General features: G+C 32.9%; 1 protein-coding gene across 14 annotated transcripts in view; it reads left to right on the top strand.

The window, feature by feature from the left end:
• PIAS2 (protein inhibitor of activated STAT 2) overlaps positions 1-21,611 on the top strand; it is a 100,929-nt gene that overhangs the window by 65,743 nt on the left and 13,575 nt on the right. For 8 of the 14 annotated variants that reach the window (XR_014018283.1, XM_081263084.1, XM_081263088.1 and 5 more), the window contains 4 exons: positions 4,378-4,511; positions 5,810-5,981; positions 14,699-14,838; positions 19,778-19,815. Coding sequence is in view for 11 of the 14 variants with exons in the window: in XM_081263084.1 (XP_081119210.1) it covers positions 4,378-4,511; positions 5,810-5,981; positions 14,699-14,838; positions 19,778-19,815 (484 nt within the window). In the remaining 3 variants the exon portion in view is untranslated. Of the gene's footprint in view, positions 1-4,377; positions 4,512-5,809; positions 5,982-14,698; positions 14,839-16,751; positions 16,926-19,777; positions 19,816-21,611 lie in introns of all 14 variants that reach the window. The other 6 variants (XM_081263080.1, XM_081263079.1, XM_081263081.1 and 3 more) reach the window with 2 other exon arrangements.

Here is a 21,611-nt window from a genome sequence, read left to right as displayed (position 1 = left end):
ATATTATTTGTTTCTACTTTTCTGTTTTAAATTGCCTTGTGATATAATCATTTTGGAAGGTGACATTTTGTGTATGTTTATGGAGTTCTTAAGATTTCTAAAACAGAAATCTTGATTCAAAAAGTGAATGGCTTTAAGACAGCATTATTATGATGCCTCTCATAGTAAGCTGTTTACACTAGTAGTAAAATCATTTTAGTCTCTTGCCAGCAGGTATATCGCCTACTTCTTAGTCCCTCTTATCAGTCTTACATATTAAATCTTATTTTTAAAATGCCTACCAATTTCCTGATTGAAAATCATGTCTCATTGTTTTGATTTCTACATCTTGTATTATTAGAATTATTAGATACCTATTTTTATTCCGTATGTTGATCATTATAATATCTTTTGTGAATAACCTGCTAGGGTTTCCTTTCTTTTTTTATTCCGTATGTTGATCATTATAATATCTTTTGTGAATAACCTGCTAGGGTTTCCTTTCTTTTCTAGGACTGTTCATCTTTTTTCTTACTGATTTGTAAGTGGTCATTATATAGTAAGAGTATTTCATTGTTTATATGTGCCAAATGTGTTTTCCTAGTCTGTTTACCTTTTAATTGTACTTATTATAATTATTTTTCATTTAGAAGTTTCACATTTTTGTTTCATCAAGGATGTTCCTTTTGAATTTCTGTCCTTCATGCATTTAAGAAGTCCTAGAGATTTTAAATTAATCATTCACTTGTTTTTCATCAGATACATTTATGATTGTTTTTCAGTCTTGCAGTTCTTCATTTTGTTGTGTATTCCTTCAAGAATTTATTAAGCATATTTACCAAATACCTATTATCTGTAGATGTTGCATATTAAATGCTATGGAGACAAAGAACTGTACTGTGTCAGGAATATTGGAATGGGGAAGATGATATATTTTTTTTCTTTTTTTGGGGGGTAGTAGGGATTGAACTCAGGGACACTCAACTAGTGAGTCACATCCCCGGTCCTATTATTGTATTTTTATTTAAAAACAGGGTCTCACTGAATTGCTTAGTGCCTTGCCATTGCTGAGGCTGGCTTTGCACTTGCAATACTCTTGCTTCAGCCTCCTGAGCCACTGGGATTACAGGCTTGTGCCACCGTGCCCAGCCGGGAAGAAACTTTTATGGTAGAGTGCAGTTTATGGTAGAGAGTAGGTGATGCTATTAGGGTTAAGTATCCTACCATCCTGCCACTCATTGTTAATAGTTTCGACATTTATTGAACAGCAGTTAGCTCTTCCTTGTACTTTTGTGGTAGTTACTATCAGCATCGTCACTCCATTCTTATAGTTCAGTATGATTAAGGCAAATAAATGGCTCATGAAGGAGGCATTCTTTTCTCCCCCATTTATATCAGCTGTATTGAGGTATAAGAACTACATATATATAACATATACAGTTTGCTAAATTTTGACCTATATGTATGTAAACTCTTCACTCCAATTAAGATAATGAATATATCCATCACACTATATATCTTTGTGATCTTTCCCTTTTATTCAGTCCTCAGGCAGACATGATATGCTGTTTCTGTTTCTGTACAGTAGTTTCCTTTGTTCCGCTTCTTTTACTCAGCATACTTATTTGAAATTCATCTACTTTTCTGTGTGTACCAACAGTTGATATTTGGGGAGGGTGGGTACCAGGAATTGAACCCAGAGGCACTTAACCACTGATCCACATCCCCAGTCCCTTTTTATATCTTATTTACAGGGAAGGTTTTGCTTAGGGCCTCACCAAGTTGCTAAGACTGGCCTTGAACTCAATCCTCTTACCTCAGCCTCCCGAGCCTTTGGGATTACAAGCATGCACTACCACGCCTGACAGCAGTTCACCTTTAGTACATAGTTCACTGAATTGCATTCCATTTGTAGTATAGGGATATCATAGTTTAACTTTTCACATGTTTTGGAGTTGTTTCTGGTTTTGAGTTATGGCAAATACAGCGTCTGTGAATATTCATTCCCAAGTCTTTGTGTAGATGAATATTTTCATTTATCTTGGATAAATGCTTAGGAATGAAATACCTGGTTGCATTCTAGGCATATGTCTAAGAAACTGCTGAACTGTTTTCTAAAATGATTGTCATATTTTATATTCTGATTAGCACTATGTGAGAATTGTAGTTGATTCACATTCTCACCAACATTGGTATGACTAATCTTTGATTTTTGCTGTAGCCTGTAGCCATATATAGTGGTATCCCATTGTGAATTTAATTTGCATTTTCTATTGCTAGATCTATTTGTGTATTAATTCTCCATCTGACACTTTCCTTGAAGTGACTGTTTTAATTTTGCCTATTTTTTGAATTGATTGTTTTCATATTACTAAGTTTTGATGATTCTTTATAAATTCTGGATGCAAATCTGTTCGCAACTATTTTCTACCATTTTTTCATCTTTTTAACTAGCAGAAGTTCTTAACTTCTAGGAAGGCCAATTTAACAAGTTTTTCTTTTATGGATTATACTTTTGATATCACATTTCCCTCTAACTGAAGGCCACAAAAATTTTGTCTAATGCTTTCTCAAGAATTTTTAAACTTACTTTTATATTTAGATCTATCTACATGAATTTAAGAAAAAGATCGAGATTTATTATTACTACTTTTTGGTGTATAGCCATATGATTGTTCTCCCGTCATAGTTTTTTTTTTTTTTTTTTTTTAATTTAAATGTCTTCCTCAAAAATCAGTTGATCATATGTGTGTGAATCTATCTTGGACTCTGTTCTGTTGATTTATTTTTCTATATTTGTATTAGTACTACACTCTGGAAATTAGGTAGTATGAATTTTCCAACTTTTTTTTTTTTCCTGGAAAAAACCTGGGATTTTGATTTGTATTGTCCTGATCAACAATATTGAGGCTTCTGATACATGAACGTGATAGATCTATTTTTCAGTAATGTAGTTTTCAGTCTATCTTCTACATCTTTTATCAAATTTATCCCTAAATATTTTATATTGTTGACACAGGCTTCTGTTTTTTTTTAATTCTATTTATTCCTAATATTAGAAACATAATTGATTTCTTTATATTGCTTTCATATCTTGAACTCAATAGTTCCAAGAACTTTATTGAAGTTTACATTGGATTTTCTTTCTTTCTTTTTTCTATATTTATTCTTAAGTTTTAGGTGGATATACAATATCTTTATTTTGCATTTATGTGATGCTGAGGATGGAACCCTGTGCCTCGTGCATGCTAGACAAGCACTCTACCACTGAGGCACAAGCCCAGCCCCTACATTGGATTTTCTACAAGACAGTTGTGCTTCTTACTTTTGTGTCTAGAATCTTCTTTGTGATAAGATTTTTAACTACAAATCTAAAATCCTTAATAGGCAGAGCTTCTGAGATTACTATTTCTTGTTGAGTGAATTTAAATAAATCTGATAGAAGTTTGTGAGTTTTACTGATCTGTTCAGAAAATCAGCCTTTGGTTTCATTGATTGTTTTTTCTATTTTATTTATTTCATCTCTGTTTTTTATTTCCCTTTTGAAATATTTATTTTTGCTTAACTATAATTTTCTGTTTATCAAATAAAGTTTTTGGACTGAAACCATTTCTAAAAAGGGGGGTATAAGTGCTATTTTCTGTTTATTACTGCTGTAGCTATAATTCACAAATTTTATTGTATTTTCATTCTGTTCATAATACTTTACAATTTTTATTTTTATTTTTCATATCTTACAGAGCATTTAGTTTATAAATATTGAGAATTTTCCAGATATTTTTCTAATTCTGACTTCAATTTTATTTCCATTTTAGTCACATAAAATAATGTATGCTTTGAATTATTTGATATTTATTAAGACTTTATTGCCTTTCTTCCTCTTCTCACCTGTTTTCTTTTTTTCTTGATATTAAAGCTTATAAATTATTTTATTGTATAATAGCCTTTGTCTACTCATGTTTGTTTTATATGCTATATTTGAGGTTGTTCTTTAAGGCCACTTATAGCTAGGAGACTCTAGATGTCTATTTCTGTTTTAGTCACTGATATTTTAGATCATTGATATTTTAGATCATTAGGCAATACTCATTGCCTATTACACACCTAAAACTTGGCTCATGATTAGCTCAGTGGTAGAACACTTGCCCAGCAAGTATGAGGTTCTAGGTTGAATCCCCAGTAACATAAAAATAAATGAATTAATAAACAAATACTTAAAAAATAAGTAAATAATCAGTCCTTGGAGGAAGAGGGCATATAGTTGCTATGAAGTGTTAAGTATTGAAATATTTAACTATAAATCCAAAATCTTTAATAGGCAGAGCTTCTTTTGTACACTATTTACTTAATATTTGAACAGAGCCATTGACATATATGTACTTCTTAATTGGTTTTCAGGCTTTTTATGGAAATTCTCAATGACTGTTCTGATGTGGATGAAATAAAATTCCAAGAAGATGGTTCTTGGTGTCCAATGAGACCGAAGAAAGAAGCTATGAAAGTTTCCAGCCAGCCATGTACAAAAATAGAAAGTATGTGCACAATGCCATCAGAGAGCAAAGCCAGGAGATTTGTACAACATTATCTTTTTAATGAACCTTGACTGCTAGACCTATTTTTGGATTTCAGTTCACTAAGTTTTATCTTTTATTTTTTATTTTATTTTATTTTTTTTAGTTGTAGTTGGACACAATACCTTTATTTTGTTAATTTATTTATATGCAGTGCTGAGAATTGAACCCAGTGCCTCATACATACCAGGCAAGCGTTCTACTACTGAACTACAACCCAGCCCTAAGTTTTATCTTTTGATCATCTATCACATGTAATTTCTTATGAAATATGCAGAAGGTTTAATACCATCTTTTCATTGTGTAGTTTTCATATGCAAAATAAATAAGGTCACTAATAATTTTAATAAATTATAAAATGTTAGCTATAGAATGAAAAGTTAGAAAATGACATACAATTTTTTAGAATTCTTTTGAGAGTTTCTGTAGGTAAAACCTCAGGTGGAATTAAGGGATTGCATCAGAGTAAAAAGAGAAGAAAAACTAAAGGAGTTTTACTAATATTAGTTATTTCCCTGCAGTTGGAAGAGTGCAATGGCCAAGGTTTCCCTTATCTTTGAGAAGAATGGGAGTGATTTAATTGATAGTTACTGCTGCTTTTCCCTTTATAAACTAACATTCATTTTTTACTAAACAGAGTTTAAGAATAATACTTTTATATTAGAATGAGTTGATATATAATGTATTAGACTATACTAATGGGCCAAAAGAACCTTGATGATTAATAAAGGATTCATAAGAAAATTTTAAATGTCTAAATCACTCGGACAAGTTTGGGATTTTTTTTTCTGTTTATCAAGTTGACAATTTTTATCAAGTTTTTGGCTCATGATGAGTCTATAAATTGTTTAGTATGAACATGATTGCTTGAATGGAAATACCCGATTCTGACTTAACTGGGCCACGAAATCTGTGAATATGCAACTGGTGAAACATATACTCTTATCCTTTGAACAGTTTCCTAACCTCTGAGTCTCTCTGTACTATGACTGCTTACCTGGGAATACCACATGAGCAGTAGCAGGAGTCCAGTTACCTCTTTGAGCTCTGTCAAAGAGTAATGCTCATGTTGCCTCTCCAGGTTAACAGTTATTTCACAGATATCTGGAGTTAGGGAACTGAACTCCGTCAGTTGGATAGAGTATGTAGCTTCCCTGGCTGTGTGTTATCATCCTTTACTATATAGTTAAGACTGTCACGGATAGAGTTTGTGTTATACCATTGATGTTTTTATTTTCCTTCTCTTTTTCTGCATTCAGCTTCAAGTGTACTCAGTAAGCCTTGTTCAGTGACTGTAGCCAGTGAGGCAAGCAAGAAGAAAGTGGATGTTATTGACCTAACAATAGAAAGCTCTTCTGATGAAGATGAAGAACCTCCTGCCAAAAGGAAATGCATCTTTATGTCAGAAACACAAAGCAGCCCAACCAAAGGGTTTGTTAATTTATAGTTCACTATTGTTCATTACCCTTGCCACTAATTGTTCTTAGGATAGTTTTGTAAATATCTCTTTGGGAAGTTGCATAACCGTAGAAGGCAATTTTAATTTGCTTTTGTTTGGTTGAATTATTTTCAAGAAAACATATTGTTTATAGGAAAGCAAATTTTGTTGAAGAAAATATTCACATATCTGAGAAGTGAGACTGAGGTATTTATTTCATATATGATACCCTTTGTTATTTTATTGAAGTTTTTTTTACTACAAATTTTTTTCTCTCATTTTTTTAAATTGGTGCATTATAGTTATATGTAATGGTGGCTTTTATTGTTACATATTCGTACATGCACACTTGGTATAACAATATAATTTATACAGTATCACTCCCAAGCACTTCCTCCTCCTTTCCCTCCCTCCTACCCAGTGGTCCCTTTTTTCCCCTTTCTTCTATTCATCTCTCTTTGATTTTCATAAGTTCACTGCCCCCCACCTCATGCTCATCTTTTTCTTTTTCCTCTTGACCTTCCACATATGATAAAACGTACAACCCATGACCTTCCCACTTTGGCTTTTTTCACTTAACATAATGGTTGTGAGTTCCATCCATTTTTCTACAGAAACTTATTTCGTTTTAATTTATGAAATAAGAAATAAAACTCCATTATGTGTATATACCACATTTTTTTTTTTTTAATCTGGCCATTCGTTGATGGGCACCTAGACTGATACCATAGTTTGGCTGTTGTGACTTGTGCAGCTATAAACATGGGTAAGCATGTATTACCATAGTATGATGACTTTAATTCTCTAGGATAAGGGCTGAGGAGTGGTGTAGCTGGGTCCTGTGATGGTTCCATTTTTTGCCTTTTGAGGAACCTCCATATTGGTCCTCCATAGCTATTGTACCAATATACAGCCCCAGCAACAGTTTAAAAGTGTTCCCTTTTGTCCACATCCTCTCCGGTATTCATTATTCATTATTCATTTGTATTCTTGATGACCTGTCATTCTGACTGGTGTGAAATGAAATCTCTACTGTAGTTTTGATTTGCATTTTCCCAATTGCTAATGATGTTGAACATTTCCTCCTATATTTGTTGGCCATTTGTGTTTCTTTCTTTTTTTTTCTTTTTTTTTTTTTGAGAAGTGTCTGTTTAGTTCATTTGCCTATTTATTAATTGGGTTATTTGATTTTTTTGTGTGTATAAATTTTTTTGAGTTTTTTATATATTCTAGATAATAATGCTCTGTCAGAAGAATAGCAAGATTATCTGCCTTTCTGTTGGTTCTGTCTTCACATTCCTAATTATTTCTTTAACTGTGCATAAGCTTTTTAACTTGATGCCATTCCACTTGTTAACTCATGACATTACTTCCTGAGCTTTAGGGGTTCTATTGAGAAAGTCATTTCTTAAATCTTTTTTGTGAGGAACCGTTTTTTCATGTCTCAGGCCATTGTGAGGAAGCCTGGTGTAATAGAGTGTGGAATTGGAAATCTTCTAAAAACAAATATCAATTCTGGTACTTGCTTTTGTTGTCAGGCACATAATAGTTACTCAATGAGAATTTATTCCCTTACCTTTTCTCCCACTCCAGGGTAAAATGAGGGCAAATAGTGCATTTTTCATGCACTTTCTGTGACTCATCTGGCAGAAACCATTCCAATTTGAAGGAAAAATGGGTCTGAGTGTTTAATGATAGATGCTTCTCAGAGATTTTGGAAGGTGTAATGGATTCTCTTCACCATTCCATCACACATTTTTTTCAAACTTGGAAGTGCTAATCTCATTATTGCTGGCTTCTCAGTCTGTTTATTTTTTTCTGATTTTTTTTTACATGCCATAAAGTCCACTCATCCTAAGTATAGAATAGCACAATTCATTCCTTTTTATTAAATTCATACAGTTCTATAACCATCATCACAAGTCAGTTGCAGAATATTTCCAACACCCAAAAAACATCATATTCCTTTGCACGTTATTCCTATACACACTCCAGAATTAGGTAACCATTTTTATCTCCTAATTTACCTGTTTTATACATATTTTTTTATAAATGGAATTACACTCAGTACACTTTAACAGCATTCTTTTTTGTAACTTTTTAAAAACTTACATTCTGACTACTTTTTAAAGTTACTTTTAAGAACTAAACTTTTGTTCTTCCTTGTAAAATACTTAAATTTTCAGATATGATTTATATATCTAAGGGCTTGTATTTTTAGAATGCTTTTTTTTAGTGGAATAGAAAAAGATGAAAGTAATTGATCTGGACTTCTTCTGCCATGCTGATCACTTATTGCTCCCTTGAGGGATTTTGTTTGGCATTTCTATAATTTGAATGACAAAAAGTGAAAATATAATTTTGAAGTGTTTACTGGGGTGTAGAATCAGAAAAAATGAATGCTTAGGTATGGTATTTCTACATATTACTTTCTCATGATATCATTTAGAATATGCTGGAAAGATGAGTTGCAAATGCAGTTTAAGTTGGATTTATTCCTTGAATGAATGCATAAATGCATATTTTAAAAGATATGCATTGATGCTGGCTCATGAGGTAATATGATTGTAGAGAGTTGCTGGTGGCATGCCACAAGGGTCTAATCCTTTGAGTATTCTGTACCACATTTTATCAGTACTTGATAGGGACATGACACTGGAGGAATGACATATACATTGGGTAGCAAAATCTGAAGTGACCACAAAATGCAAAGGAATAAAGGTAGTTTGTACCTGTGGTCAGCTACTATAGAGATAAATATTAAGACCCCCTCATCTAAGTTGAAAAGAAGGTCATAACTAACTCTGGTTAGTGTAAGGTGAAAGTATATGATTAAATCAACATATGGCAGTTTAGTTTTAAGAATTTTGTGTGTATTTCAGCTACCCAGCTCCTTCCATGAAATCAGCATAACCCTCAATACCCAAATTAGGTTATCACCATATAGAAGAATAGGTTCACATGGAAAGATAAGTGAAAATTCTGAACTTAATTTTAGGAAGTCTTATAATTATGTATTAAAATGACATCCATTATGACCAAGTAGAGCTTATTCTAGGAGTGCTTTAATATTAGGAAATAATAAAGTGAATTTTGTCATTAGGACAGCTATATAGTCTTTTTTTTTTTTTTTTTTTTTTTTAAGAGAGAGTGAGAGAGGAGAGAGAGAGAGAGAATTTTTACTATTTATTTTTTAGTTCTCGGCGGACACAACATCTTTGTTGGTATGTGGTGCTGAGGATCGAACCCAGGCCGCACGCATGCCAGGCGAGCGCGCTACCGCTTGAGCCACATTCCCAGCCCCGCTATTTTTTTTTAATGTCAGAATTCACTTAATGGTTTAAAGAACTTACTGCTTAAGCTGATTTGTTCTTTGTTTTTAGATGGCACTAATAAAAATAGTGTCCAGAATATGTACTATAGCAGTTTTGTTCCATTTTAGGTTATGCAGCTCTATTTAAGACAATTTTAGAGATGATCATCAAGAAGTGTATTAAGAAATGAAGGCAGCCAGGCAGGATGAATAGGAAGGAAGGTGTGGGTGATGGAACCTGGAACACAGTAGATGAAGGTATTAAGCCAGGAGAAGAGTCTATGTTACAGCCACCTCCTAGTTCTTAAAAGGGAACTATTCACTAACTTAATTTTTACTCTTTGTTATAACATTCAGTGGATTTAGGTCAAATGAGAGATGCATGGAAAAACTTTGTATTGGAACTTTCTGAACACAAATAGTTGATGTTTTGTGCTATCACATTTTCCTGTGTTAAGACATAGTGCACACCATCTATCAAAATATCAGAGTGTAGGCTTAATACTATGGTTATATCCTCTCTGTAATCCTTTCCTACTCTTGGGCTTTGGGGGTTTTGTTTCTCATCATTCTTTTCATATCTTTCCTTATGTCTCCATTGAGAATTTTGGTGGTTTTCCTCAGTTGTGAAAGTTTATCCTTGAATGAATGAACCTCATAACCAATGACAGTAAGCAAATGAAAGAGTAGATGAGAGATGCAGAAAACTTAATTTTGACTTATAGTCCAGAAATTATATGAACTGTTTTTTAAAAAGCATATTGTTTTAGTAAAATTAATTCTTTTTTTTTTATTGTTGGTTGTTCAAAACATTACATAGTTCTTGACATACCATATTTTACACTTTGATTCAAGTGGGTTATGAACTCCCATTTTTACCCCATATACAGAAAAATTAATTCTTATAAACAATTTTATAGAGCACTGAGAAGAAAGTAAAAGGTCTGTCATGTAGAAAGAACCTCTGTTATCATTTTGCTGACATCCTTTTTCTTTGCTTACCTAATGGAGATTGATTGATTGATTGATTTTTATCAGGGATTGAACCCAGGGACATTTAATCACCAAGTTCATCCACAGGCTGTTTTGTTTTGTTTTTGAGACAGGACCTTATTGCTTAGGGCCTTGCTAAGTTGCTGAGGCTGGCTTTGAACTTGCAATCCTCCTGCTTCAGCCTCCCGAGCTGCTGGGATTACAGGCATACCCCACCACAGAGTTTTAAATGTAGTTTTATAATTCTTGTTGGAAGAAACTGGTACCATATAAAACATTTAGAAAACTTAAGTTCTTCTATATTGAGATATTTTGCATTTGATGCTCCTGTCCCTCCGAAATTGAATAGTTGGCTTGGTTTTAATAAGGAGACAGGAAATAATAGGAATCAAATGTGTATGTAATAATAGGAATAAAATGTGTATTAAGAAGTATTAAGAATTGGTAGCAAATTTAAATCTTTATTCCTTTATGATCATAAAGTGGGAGTGCATGGTGAGCTTCAGGTATATGAATAAAAATCAACTCAGCCAGGCATGGTGGTGCATACCTGTAATTCCAGCCCTTGGGAGGATAGGCAGGAGTATCCCAAGTTTGATGCCAAGCTTTGCAACTTAGTGAGACCCTGTCTGAAAATAAGTAAAAAGGGCTGGGGATGTTGCTCATAGGTAAGCACCCCTGGGTTCAACCCTGTACCACCACCACCCCCGCACAAAAAAAAGGAAAAAAAAACCCAGAAAACTCATTTTCAGATATCTGTGTCTGAGACAGGTATGAATTTCATGTATGTAATGCATGATCCAGAATGCTAGGATTTACTATCTAACAGCAGCCTAGCAGTTTACTTTTGTGTTTTGGTATTGTGGATAAAGTTTAAAAAATTTTAAATGAATATGTACACTTGCATAATACATACTGTGCCTAATGTGTCATTGCCTACCCAAAAAGTGTCCATAGCAAATTTTTTAAAACTTATTTATTCTAATTTATTACACACAATGGCAGAATGCAGTTTATTTCATTTTACATATATAGAGCACAATTTCTCAAGTCACTGATTGTACACAAATAACTACATTACATGTACTTAGGGTAATGATGTCTAACTCAAAATTCACCATCATTCCTACCCCCTTGTTCCCTCCCTTCCCCTCCTTACCCTTTGCCCTATTCTGAGTTCCTCCAATCTTCCCATGCTCTCCCACCGTCCCCCCCCCCCCCCATTGCCATTATGAGTCAGCATCCTCATATCAAAGAAATCATTCTGCCTTTGGTTTTGGGGTATTGGCTTACTTCACTTGGCATTATATTCTCCAGTTCCATCCATTTACCTGCAAATGCCATGTTTTATTCTCTCTTAATGCTGAGTAATGTTCCATTGTATATATATTCTAAAGTTTCCCTCTTCATTCATCTACTGAAGGGCATCTGGGTTGGTTCCACAATTTAGCTATTATGAATTGTGCTGCTTTATAAACATTGATATGGCTGTGTCCCTGTAGTATGCTGTTTTAAGTCCTTTGGGTGTAAACTGAGGAGTGGGATAGCTGGGTCAATTGGTGATTCCATTCCAAGTTTTCCAAAGAATCCCCATACTGGACCATAGCAAATTTTAAAGACTGTTTAAAAGTCTGTTACTTCATGGTGTCACATTTGTATACCCATAATTTCATAAAAACAGCCATTTACATATCTCTATGGAACCTGTTATTTATATCTATAAATACATGTATTTTTCACATAGGTTTTAGAATCATTTTATGTTTCTGATTATAGTCATGGTGAAGATTTGATGAAAGCAAGATGTACTACCAGTCTCTAATTTGATACCCTAATGTCTATTTACACCCATTTTATATAAAGTTGAATTTGTGTTAATGCTTACAAAGTTCATGTAATAGGAATTAGTCAACACTAAAATGTTTTAACTTTTTATATGGTTTTAGAAGTTGATTTAATAGTTTTTACTTCCATTAGATTTTGCATTTTCATGTTTGACAGTCAATATTTTGTTATGGCAGAAGCATGAATAGTTATTTAATTATTTAAGGTTTCTTGTTATGTAAATGGGATATGTGCAATAATTAGTGTTCCTGTGATGATAGAGCACAGGGATGCTTACTTGTCTGCTCTTTAGATATAAAATCAGTGGTTGGGGAAGGAAAGAGTTGGGTTGCTGATATCTGTAATATAGGATCAAGACAAAAGAAAATCTCAATGGAAGAAAAGGGTAAGTGGTAGGAAGAAAGGCATTATCTTTTTCTTATCAACCTAAAATTCTTTTTGTGTGTGTGTGTGTGCTACTGAGGATTTAACCTGGAACCTTGCATATTCTAAGCTGGAGCTTTACCATAGAACTGTAGTAGCCCTTGAAATTCTCCTTTTAGTTTCCTTCAGGGGCAGAGAAAAGATAATAGGTTCAATGTTCCTTTAAGTGGGAAGTTTTTTGGTTGGTTTTTTTTTTTGTCATTGAAAGTTTTCTCTTATATTTTGAGAAAAAGTAGGATCGAGATATTAATACTGAGAGGCAACCATAATAATCAGAACCTTTTTTGTTTGTTTTTTTTTTAAAGATTCCTCCTCATCACTAAGGCATATCTGGTCTCTTCCTCTTTCTTAACCTTCTCTGTTCTTCCTTCTAATTTGCACTCCTGGTGGTGGAGTGGGTAGGCTCGTGTATGAAAACACTTTTGGTTATTTTCTCTTATTTATTACCAAGTTTTTCATTTATTCCTCTAGATTCTTTTATAATATCATTCATATCCTGTGTGGCTCTAGAGCTTCAGGTTCTGTTGGAGACTAAGGAACTTCTTGATTCTTTCCTAAGGCAGATTATCTTTGGAAAATGTGTTTTGAAGTACCAGGCTTATGTTTTCATGTCAAGCATATTATATTCCATATGCCCCTTGAATCGATCAATTTATAATCTAAAGTTTCTGAACTACGACTTTTGTTTGTTGATTTTTCTGAGAATAATGTAGTTGCCAACACAACTATATATATGTACTCTCAAAATGACTTTGTTTTCCACATTTTCAGTTTGTGTTTTCAACAAGTAATATGGAGTAAGAGCTAGACAAGGTCCTTATGGTATAACACAAACCAGTCTTAGAAGGACTCTAAGTAGATTCTGATTATTGAAGTGGTTAAACTATTTCCTAACATGATTTATTTACCAGAGTATGAAAAATATCATGCAAATAGGTGGTTCTCATTACCAGCACTTAATAATCTGAATGATAACAGAAAATATTTTAATCTAGAGAATGGACATCTAGAGGTCCCAAGTTTTCATCCCTGCCAGCTTTGTCACCATGGTCCTACTTTTAGTTTCTAAGAAAATTGCGCTTTATTCATCTTTATAATGGTTTCTTTCAGCCTCACTCATGAAGTTAACCAGCAATGCTTTGGGATGCTCACCTTAAATGTTTTGCACCATTCTTGTATCTTATTATTTGTTGGCGAGATGGCCAACAGGGTCAGTAATGTTGCTTAGCTTCTCATAAACATTCAAAATGTTTTTCTTAGGCAGTTCTAGTTGTTTACCCTGGGTTAAGAGAAAGAGAAAATGCAGGTTAAATAGAAAAGTACAGTCATCTTTCTTCAAGTCTGAACTTTTTCAGAAATATGTTTAATTTTTAATTATATTGTTTCTTGAAATTACAAAGCTTTAATTATATAGTGTATATTTATAATTCTAAGTTATAAAATATTTTTATGTTTTTTAGTAGCATGAACAGCTACTTTAAAAGTCAAAAATTCTTATAGAAAAATAGGTAACATCATGATAGTCGGCTTTTTTATTTCTGAATATCATATCCTAAATCCTGAATACTGCTCCTCTTATCCTGATGTTGGATTTTGCCCTACTGCTATCTGGTTGATCAGCTTTGCTCGGAGCATTCCCAGATAATATTTGAATACATTAATACAAGTTAGAATTGAAGAAATTCTGGTTGAGCTACTGTGAGTTGCTTTGCTCATAAAAGTGTCCTGATTAAAGTCAAATCTTATGAGTTCTCTGTTTTATTTTTAAATTTTTTAGAGATAAATTACTAATAGCCACATGCATGTTACATTTACATTAATAAAAGCATATGTCAAACACATTTCTTTTTGTGGAATGAAAGTGTTATATATCTTACCCCAGCAGTGCATCATGTTTTTAATGCCAGCTTGCTCTTACATCATAGCTGCTGTTAAGAGCCAGGATACATTCATGCTAAAATGAAGACTGTTATGAAAGAGGAGAGTAAGAGTGTGGAGTACTGTGTAGTGAGTAGTTGCCATATAATTGTGCTAAGACTTAGTGAACGTACATCTGAGAATGCCCAGTGGTTCAGCTCTTCTCTCCTGTGAACTAACAGCCAGATTGTTTGTAATTTCCCATGCTATTTAAAACAGGGTTCTCATGTATCAGCCATCTTCTGTAAGGGTGCCCAGTGTGACTTCGGTTGATCCTGCTGCTATTCCGCCTTCATTAACAGACTACTCAGTACCATTCCACCACACGCCAATATCAAGCATGTCATCAGACTTGCCAGGTATGTGGAGAGTTTTTGTTGGTTTTCTTTTATTTTTTTTTAATCAAATTTTATCATGTTTTTAAAAATCTTAATCAGTGGAGCAAATAAATTTCAAAATTTTAAATAAAAGTGGTAAAGAAATTTGAAGTCCTCATGTAAAAGTAATATCTATTTTGCATCATATTCAGTTGTTGTTATTGTAACTACTAAGAAATCTATAGATTTCTGATGGTAGGGAATATAGGATAATAGAAGGAAAATTTTATAGACTGTATTCTCCCTTATAGAGAATTTGTGCTTAGACTTCTTGGTTTATTTATCATAGAAGCTTCACAGTTTAGGGAGAGTATTTTCTCATACTCTTCTTGGTAGTCTGTTCTTTCTCAGTAGACTATCAGAACTCCCCAGTATACTGATGTTTTGGGGGGCCAGTTTTGCCTGCTAGCTGTACCCGGTGGATTTCCTCCCAAAAGGATAGGATCTATCATGTGTTTCTCTAGATCTTAATATTTGGAGATTACCATAGTATTAGAATATGCAATCAAGGGCATATTATAAAATTTAAAGTCTTCTCCCTTTACTCTTCTTCCTTCTCTCCATAGCCATTGTTTTTGCTTAAATTTTTGTCAGTTAAAAGCAAGATAGAATCAGTGCCTCTTCTATTCATGGCTTCACTTTTCTCTGAAGGCCCTATATACTTCCTTCTTCTGTTATCAGTTTTCTTTTATGGAATTGTAAAATTGATTTTGATGTGGTTTATTTTTCTTTTTACCCTTTGTTTTAGGCACAATGCTTATTTTGTTGGTCAAAATTTGTGCTATTGAAACAGTTGATAGCTGTGTTATCTAGCCCAATATAATTTTGCCACTTGAAATTAGATTATTTGAATAAAATTTAGTGGTAAAGAATAAATTAAAATAGTACCCATCAAAAGGAGCTTTAAAGAAAAAAACTACTTTTTGCTTCTAAAATATGTTTACCGGATATTTAATTTGTACCAGGTATATATTTGTACCAGTTAAAAAGTATTTGTTGTATATAAAGGCTGATGCTGAGATATGTTGAGGGTTTATGGACCATGACAAAGATGGAAACTCAAATATTTCTAATTCCTAATGGTCTATGTTGCTTTACCTTTGCTGTGTTGAAGAGTCTTCCATGTATTGTCTTAGTATATGTTATAAATAAGCATCCCCGAAGAATTTATTTCCTTAAGATCTTGAATTAAAAACTAATCCTGAAAAGATAGTGAACTTTTCAGTTTATTGAAGTGGCTCAGGTTATTTAGCAATAGCATAGACACAATTTACAAATAAATCACTTGCCCTGGTAGTTTTCAAATGATTTGGGTCTGGATGAATTTTTTTAAGTTGGGAGAATTTACATTATTTCAGAATGTGATATTATAAAGTGATATTTTACATCTTTAAAAAAATGTGTGGTTATGAGAAAAATGTTGTGTAAAATTAGTCTAATCTGTGTATTTGGGAAAATGCATTCCAAGCTGGTATTGAGGATACAATACTAATATATGGGACTGATGTTTAACCAGTAAAAACCAATATCTGGTTGCTAAAAGGTTGAGAAACTTTCTTAGCAGTTGATAAACTAAATAGAATAGTTTCAATTATCCTTTAGAAGAATGACTAGTTTATTGTCGAGTGTGAGTTATGAAGCAGTTATTACGTCCAAATAGTTTAAATTTTGTTTTTATGTTAACTTGCTCTTTATAACCAGTAGTCACTTTTGTTTTATTCTTGTGCATGATTTTTATGTCATTAGTCATAATGTAGAATTTGGGTATTGATAAATTTAATAATTTTATAATAAAATATTAAATAGAACACCAAGAATGAAAGGATAAGAAAATTTTAATACATTTCTTAACATTCTTTTTAAACATCATAAATATGAATCTTCTGAATCTGCAGGAATACAAAGAAGAAATGATATTAATAATGAACTGCAGCTTGGAACATCTTCTGATACTGTGCAACAGTGAATACAAAATTAAACATAATTTGTATTTATGGAATGGAAAACAGCTTGATTATTACAAGAAAAAAATAATGACTGCCTTATTATTGCTAGTGCCATATTGTCAGGTGCGAATGGTGCTCAACAGTTGTATCATTAAAATTTGAAAGTGCTAAACCTTTACATTTTTAATCTTGTAGCAATCATGTTTTGTGAAAGTTTATGGCGCAAGTTAAGGAAAAGTGTGTTGTCATCAATGAGGGAAAAAAACTAATGAGTCAGTTTCACTTAGTGAAGCATTTAAAGTTCAAAAATGAGAATTTTATCAGTGTTAATAAAGCAGAAACATTTAGAATGTATCATCAGAATTTTTCATAATACTTTTTAGTTAAAATAATAGATCATTTTCAACTATGAAATACTTAGAAGGGCAAAAAATATATCAGTATTATATGTTACAATTGACATGAAATAAGGAATAACATTTTGCTAAATTTATACAACAAGGTAGTAAAATTTTCATCACTATTGATAAAACTATTAATTCATGAGTTTTAATCTACTTAAAATGTAAAAATACAAGACTCTTGGTATGTGGTGGATTGAACCCAGGGCCTTGTGCATGCTAGGCGTGTGCTAAGTGCTCTACCTCAGACCTACATTCCCCAGTCTTTTTTCTTTTTGGAGATTATGTCATTGTGTTGCCCAAGCTGCCCTCGAACTTGGGAGCTTTCTGCCTCAACCTCCTAAGTTGCTGGGATTACAGGTGTGTGCAGCTATACCTGGAAAAAATGCAAGATTTTGATGGATGTTTAGCTTCTTATTAGAAGGAGTAACATAAAACATCACATTTTATCACATTTCACTGTTAAGTGCTTAAGACTGAGTTTCATTAAGAAATATTTACTTTAAAACCCTATTGGATTTTGTATTAATAGCACCTATATAATGCTTAGAAGACAATCTAGGGTTTCACCCCAATTTTTTAAAAAAAGTCTAGATATTTTAATATGGCATTGTATAAGTCACCATATTTCAGTTATGTTTGGATGGAGTATCAAAAGATACAGATCAAGTAAATCTTTTTAACTATTTTCTAATTGACTTGATATTTATTGGCACACAAAAAAATCCCCGAAGAGATAAGCTGGGTATTGAAATAATGAAAATAGGTAGAATCTTTGGGTCTCTGCATCCTTTAGTGGCAATAGAGCTGCAGAAGCGGAATATTATATCAAGACTGTGAATTTATGTAAGTTGAAATTATGAAATGGAAGAAGTTGAACATTTAGAAAATGAATATTTCTGAGTGATTTGGTTTCAGTACACAGTATTCCATCAGAGATGTCAATACTTTCTTTAGCTTTATTTTTAAAAAAGTTAAAATGGATTGAGTAATAAACATTAAGTGAATTAAAAACTAATCCTGAAAAGATAGTGAACTTTTCAGTTTATTGAAGTGGCTCAAGTTATTTAGCAATAGCATAGACACAATTTACAAATAAATCACTTAAACATGTAAACTAAAAAACTATTAAAACGTAGAAACTTTTAAAAAATTTGGAAAATGTTATACCATTTGAAGCAAAACAAAAATTTAATAAAATGAGGCCAATTATATTCCAATAAACTTTTTGTGACAGCAATAGAAATTTTACTATATAAAGCTCTGAGAAGGTATGTAACTTTAGGCTAAATTTGAATTACTGTACAGAAGCAGGATTTACTGAACAATATCATTAATGTGAAAAGAAACTCTCTGCTTAGAAATATGATTTCAGTTTAATGGAGGAAGTCATTGGAAAGATTCATTGTAATTTCCTTTGTCCATCATAGTCTCAAACTGCTGTATTATATAGCTGGTAACCAGTGTATAAAATGAAAAACTATAGCAACATTTTAAAAATGCTTTAGGAATTGTTTTATTTTAGATAACTGGTGCTATAGTTTATATCACTTGATATGCTTACAACAGATTTTGAGATTATAAGGGAGTAAATACACTTTAAAATTTTTGACTCAAATTATTCATAGGGGATATTAAATATTTTAAGAACAATCCTCACTGATAGTCTCTGTTTCAAGTAATAGTGTATATAACATCATACTTTGACTCTGTAGTTGCATTTGGGGTGACATTGAATGCCTGCATATAAAAAGCCATGTTATTGATAGACCCTGACCTGTCTTAATGGCTAGGCCTACTATGATTCCTTTTTTATTTTGAAATAATTGAAAAGAATTCAGTTACCCAAGGAGGTCTCGGGGAACTGACTTCGAAGTTCATTGCTTGGTTTTTCAGATCTGAAGTTTTATTATTCTGTTACTTTAACCCTCTTAAATGATATTCCTGGGCAACCTTTTCTACATTCCTATTTCTAAAACATAAGTGGAGAATCCCAGGTCATTGGTTTAGAGCTTAGGAAACTTGTATTAACTTTTGCTTGTTAGTGAGCAACAGTTACCAACTGCTTGCTTTGTTCGGAGTGTGGGACTGTGTACTACTCTTCATTGGCAGCAAGGGTCAGAGAGGTATCAATGAAAGAGACATCTGTTTAAGAAGTAATATTTTAGATGAACCTCAATGTGTATTTCTGAAAAATAAATGTGAATTATCTTTAAGAACCTAAGTATGTTTTTCTTTTTAATCTGAAGATCATTATCTCATTGTTTTGATTGCCTCTCATTCTGTTAAATGACAAAGGAAAAATGTATGATTAGTCCTACTTCTGAAAATTTTTGGACTGCTTCCTTTGAGATGCTGGGAGGTGGTTTTTCCAGTTACTTTGTCAGGTTTTTATATGCATCAAATATCACTGATGTGTCACTGATAAGTGATATGGTACAGAACTTCCTATGGCAAAATGGTAAGCATTTAACCCAGTAGTTTTGTGATTTATGATAAATACAAAATCATTTTGGAAAATAATTCTAGTCTCCAAAATATGAGTCAACTATTAACAAAGCATTTTTGTTTTAGGTTTGGATTTTCTTTCCCTTATTCCAGTTGATCCCCAGGTATGTATCCTGAATTTAAGCAACTAATTTGTATTTGATTGTTATGCCATACTAACTAAAAATGACCAGTTGCATAAAATCAGGACAGTCAACTATCAGTTATTTACATTAAAGGGAAGAAAGTACTGTATAAATATTTCACGGTTTTATTTGGAGAAATAAAGTTACTATTTTTCAATTTATAATTTTTTGTCTTTAATACCTAAGCTTTTAATCATACTTTATTGAGATTAATCAGTATTTGATTAGATTGAGTGGAAGCAGTGCCAGGTGGCTGGGTATTAAGGTTTTAAAGGTAAAATTTTATCAATAAAAACTTAATCTTGCTTGGTGCGGTGGCACACACCTGTAATCCCAGCGGCTTGGGAGGCTGAGGCAGGACGAAAGTCAGCCTCAGCAACTTAGACCCTGTCCTTAAATAAGAAAACAGGCTAGGATGTGGCTAAATGGTAAAAGTGCCCCAGGGTTCAGTCTCCAGTTCCCCAAAACAGAAACTTACTATATACATAAATAACAGCTAAAGCTTGTTAAATAGACTTGACTTGCCAACTTAATTCTCCATTGTTTGAAGGAAAACCATCAGACATTAGGAATACCTCAGTGAAAAGGTGTGATTGCCTATTTTCTCTTAAAGATAAGCATTTCTGTCAGACTGTGCAGTGAGCATGGATTCCATTCACATGCTTAGAGCTCTAGCAGAGGAAAAATAGGGAAAGAAAACAGCCAGAAAGAGACTTTGAGAGCAGGTATAATGAGTAGTGGGGCAAAGGATGAACCATAGACCCCTACTTCATGGGTTGCTCAGCATCAACTAACTGCAGGTCTGTTACGAGCCTCCTATCATTTATTAATCTAAACACAAACAGCACTGGAAACTTGGACCCCAAATAATGAACAGACTGAGGAATTTCTTATCATCTTTAGTTGATTTAATAGATTCTATAGCAAGGATATCTATTTTTCTAGGATATGGATTTTTCAGACTTAAAGGTTACCAATTTTTGTGAAGTCCTTTAGAAAAAATTATATTAGAGCCTGAGATTATTATTTCATAGTTCTGTTTGCCTTGGTGAGTGTCAGGCTGATTACATAAGTTGGTAGATGAATGAGATTGTGCCTTCCATTTACTATAGAATCCTTAGGTTTTCCTGCTTTAGTTCCATATTGCCCCTTACTATCTATTGTCTTTATGTAGATATATAGATAAGGGTTAGAAGTAAAATGGTTACAATTGGAGTATAAAAATTCAAGGCGAGGGAGTACAATTACTTTCTCCCCCTTATAACGTCCCTTGAATCTCTTTGTGTGTGGCATTCACTTTATTAATATATCAAGAATTTTCCATCCAAAACATTAAATAACTTTCTCTGTTGAAAGACAGCCTAAACTTGGTGCTGTTATTCCCATTTTATTTATGGGCTTTGAAGGTCATGGAGTCTAAACAATTTCAGTTTTAAATGACCATTTCATAAGTTAGTGGTTCTAAGAATGAATTGAATGATATATAGAATATATAATACCAATCAGATATCCTTACTAACTTTTCAGTCTGTATCCAGACCCACTTAGGACAGTGAGTTGCTAATTATTTTGTTAAAGTCACTATGGTTGTTTCTCTTATAACATATTCTACTATGATCATTTAAATGTTTATCCCTTGTTTCTCTCCATTCCTCTTGGTCAGTATTATAGACTTTCACACTTTAGATTTGTCTTTGGGGGTAATTAGCAGCCTGTATGGTAAGGTGACTTGAAATATGAACACTGGTGAGGAATGTCAAGCAAGCATTTTAAGA

Source organism: Spermophilus citellus, assembly GCF_964194105.1.
Source record: "Spermophilus citellus genome assembly, chromosome: 12".
Classification (NCBI taxonomy): Eukaryota; Metazoa; Chordata; class Mammalia; order Rodentia; family Sciuridae; genus Spermophilus; species Spermophilus citellus.
This window is presented reverse-complemented; position numbering and strand designations above follow the sequence as displayed.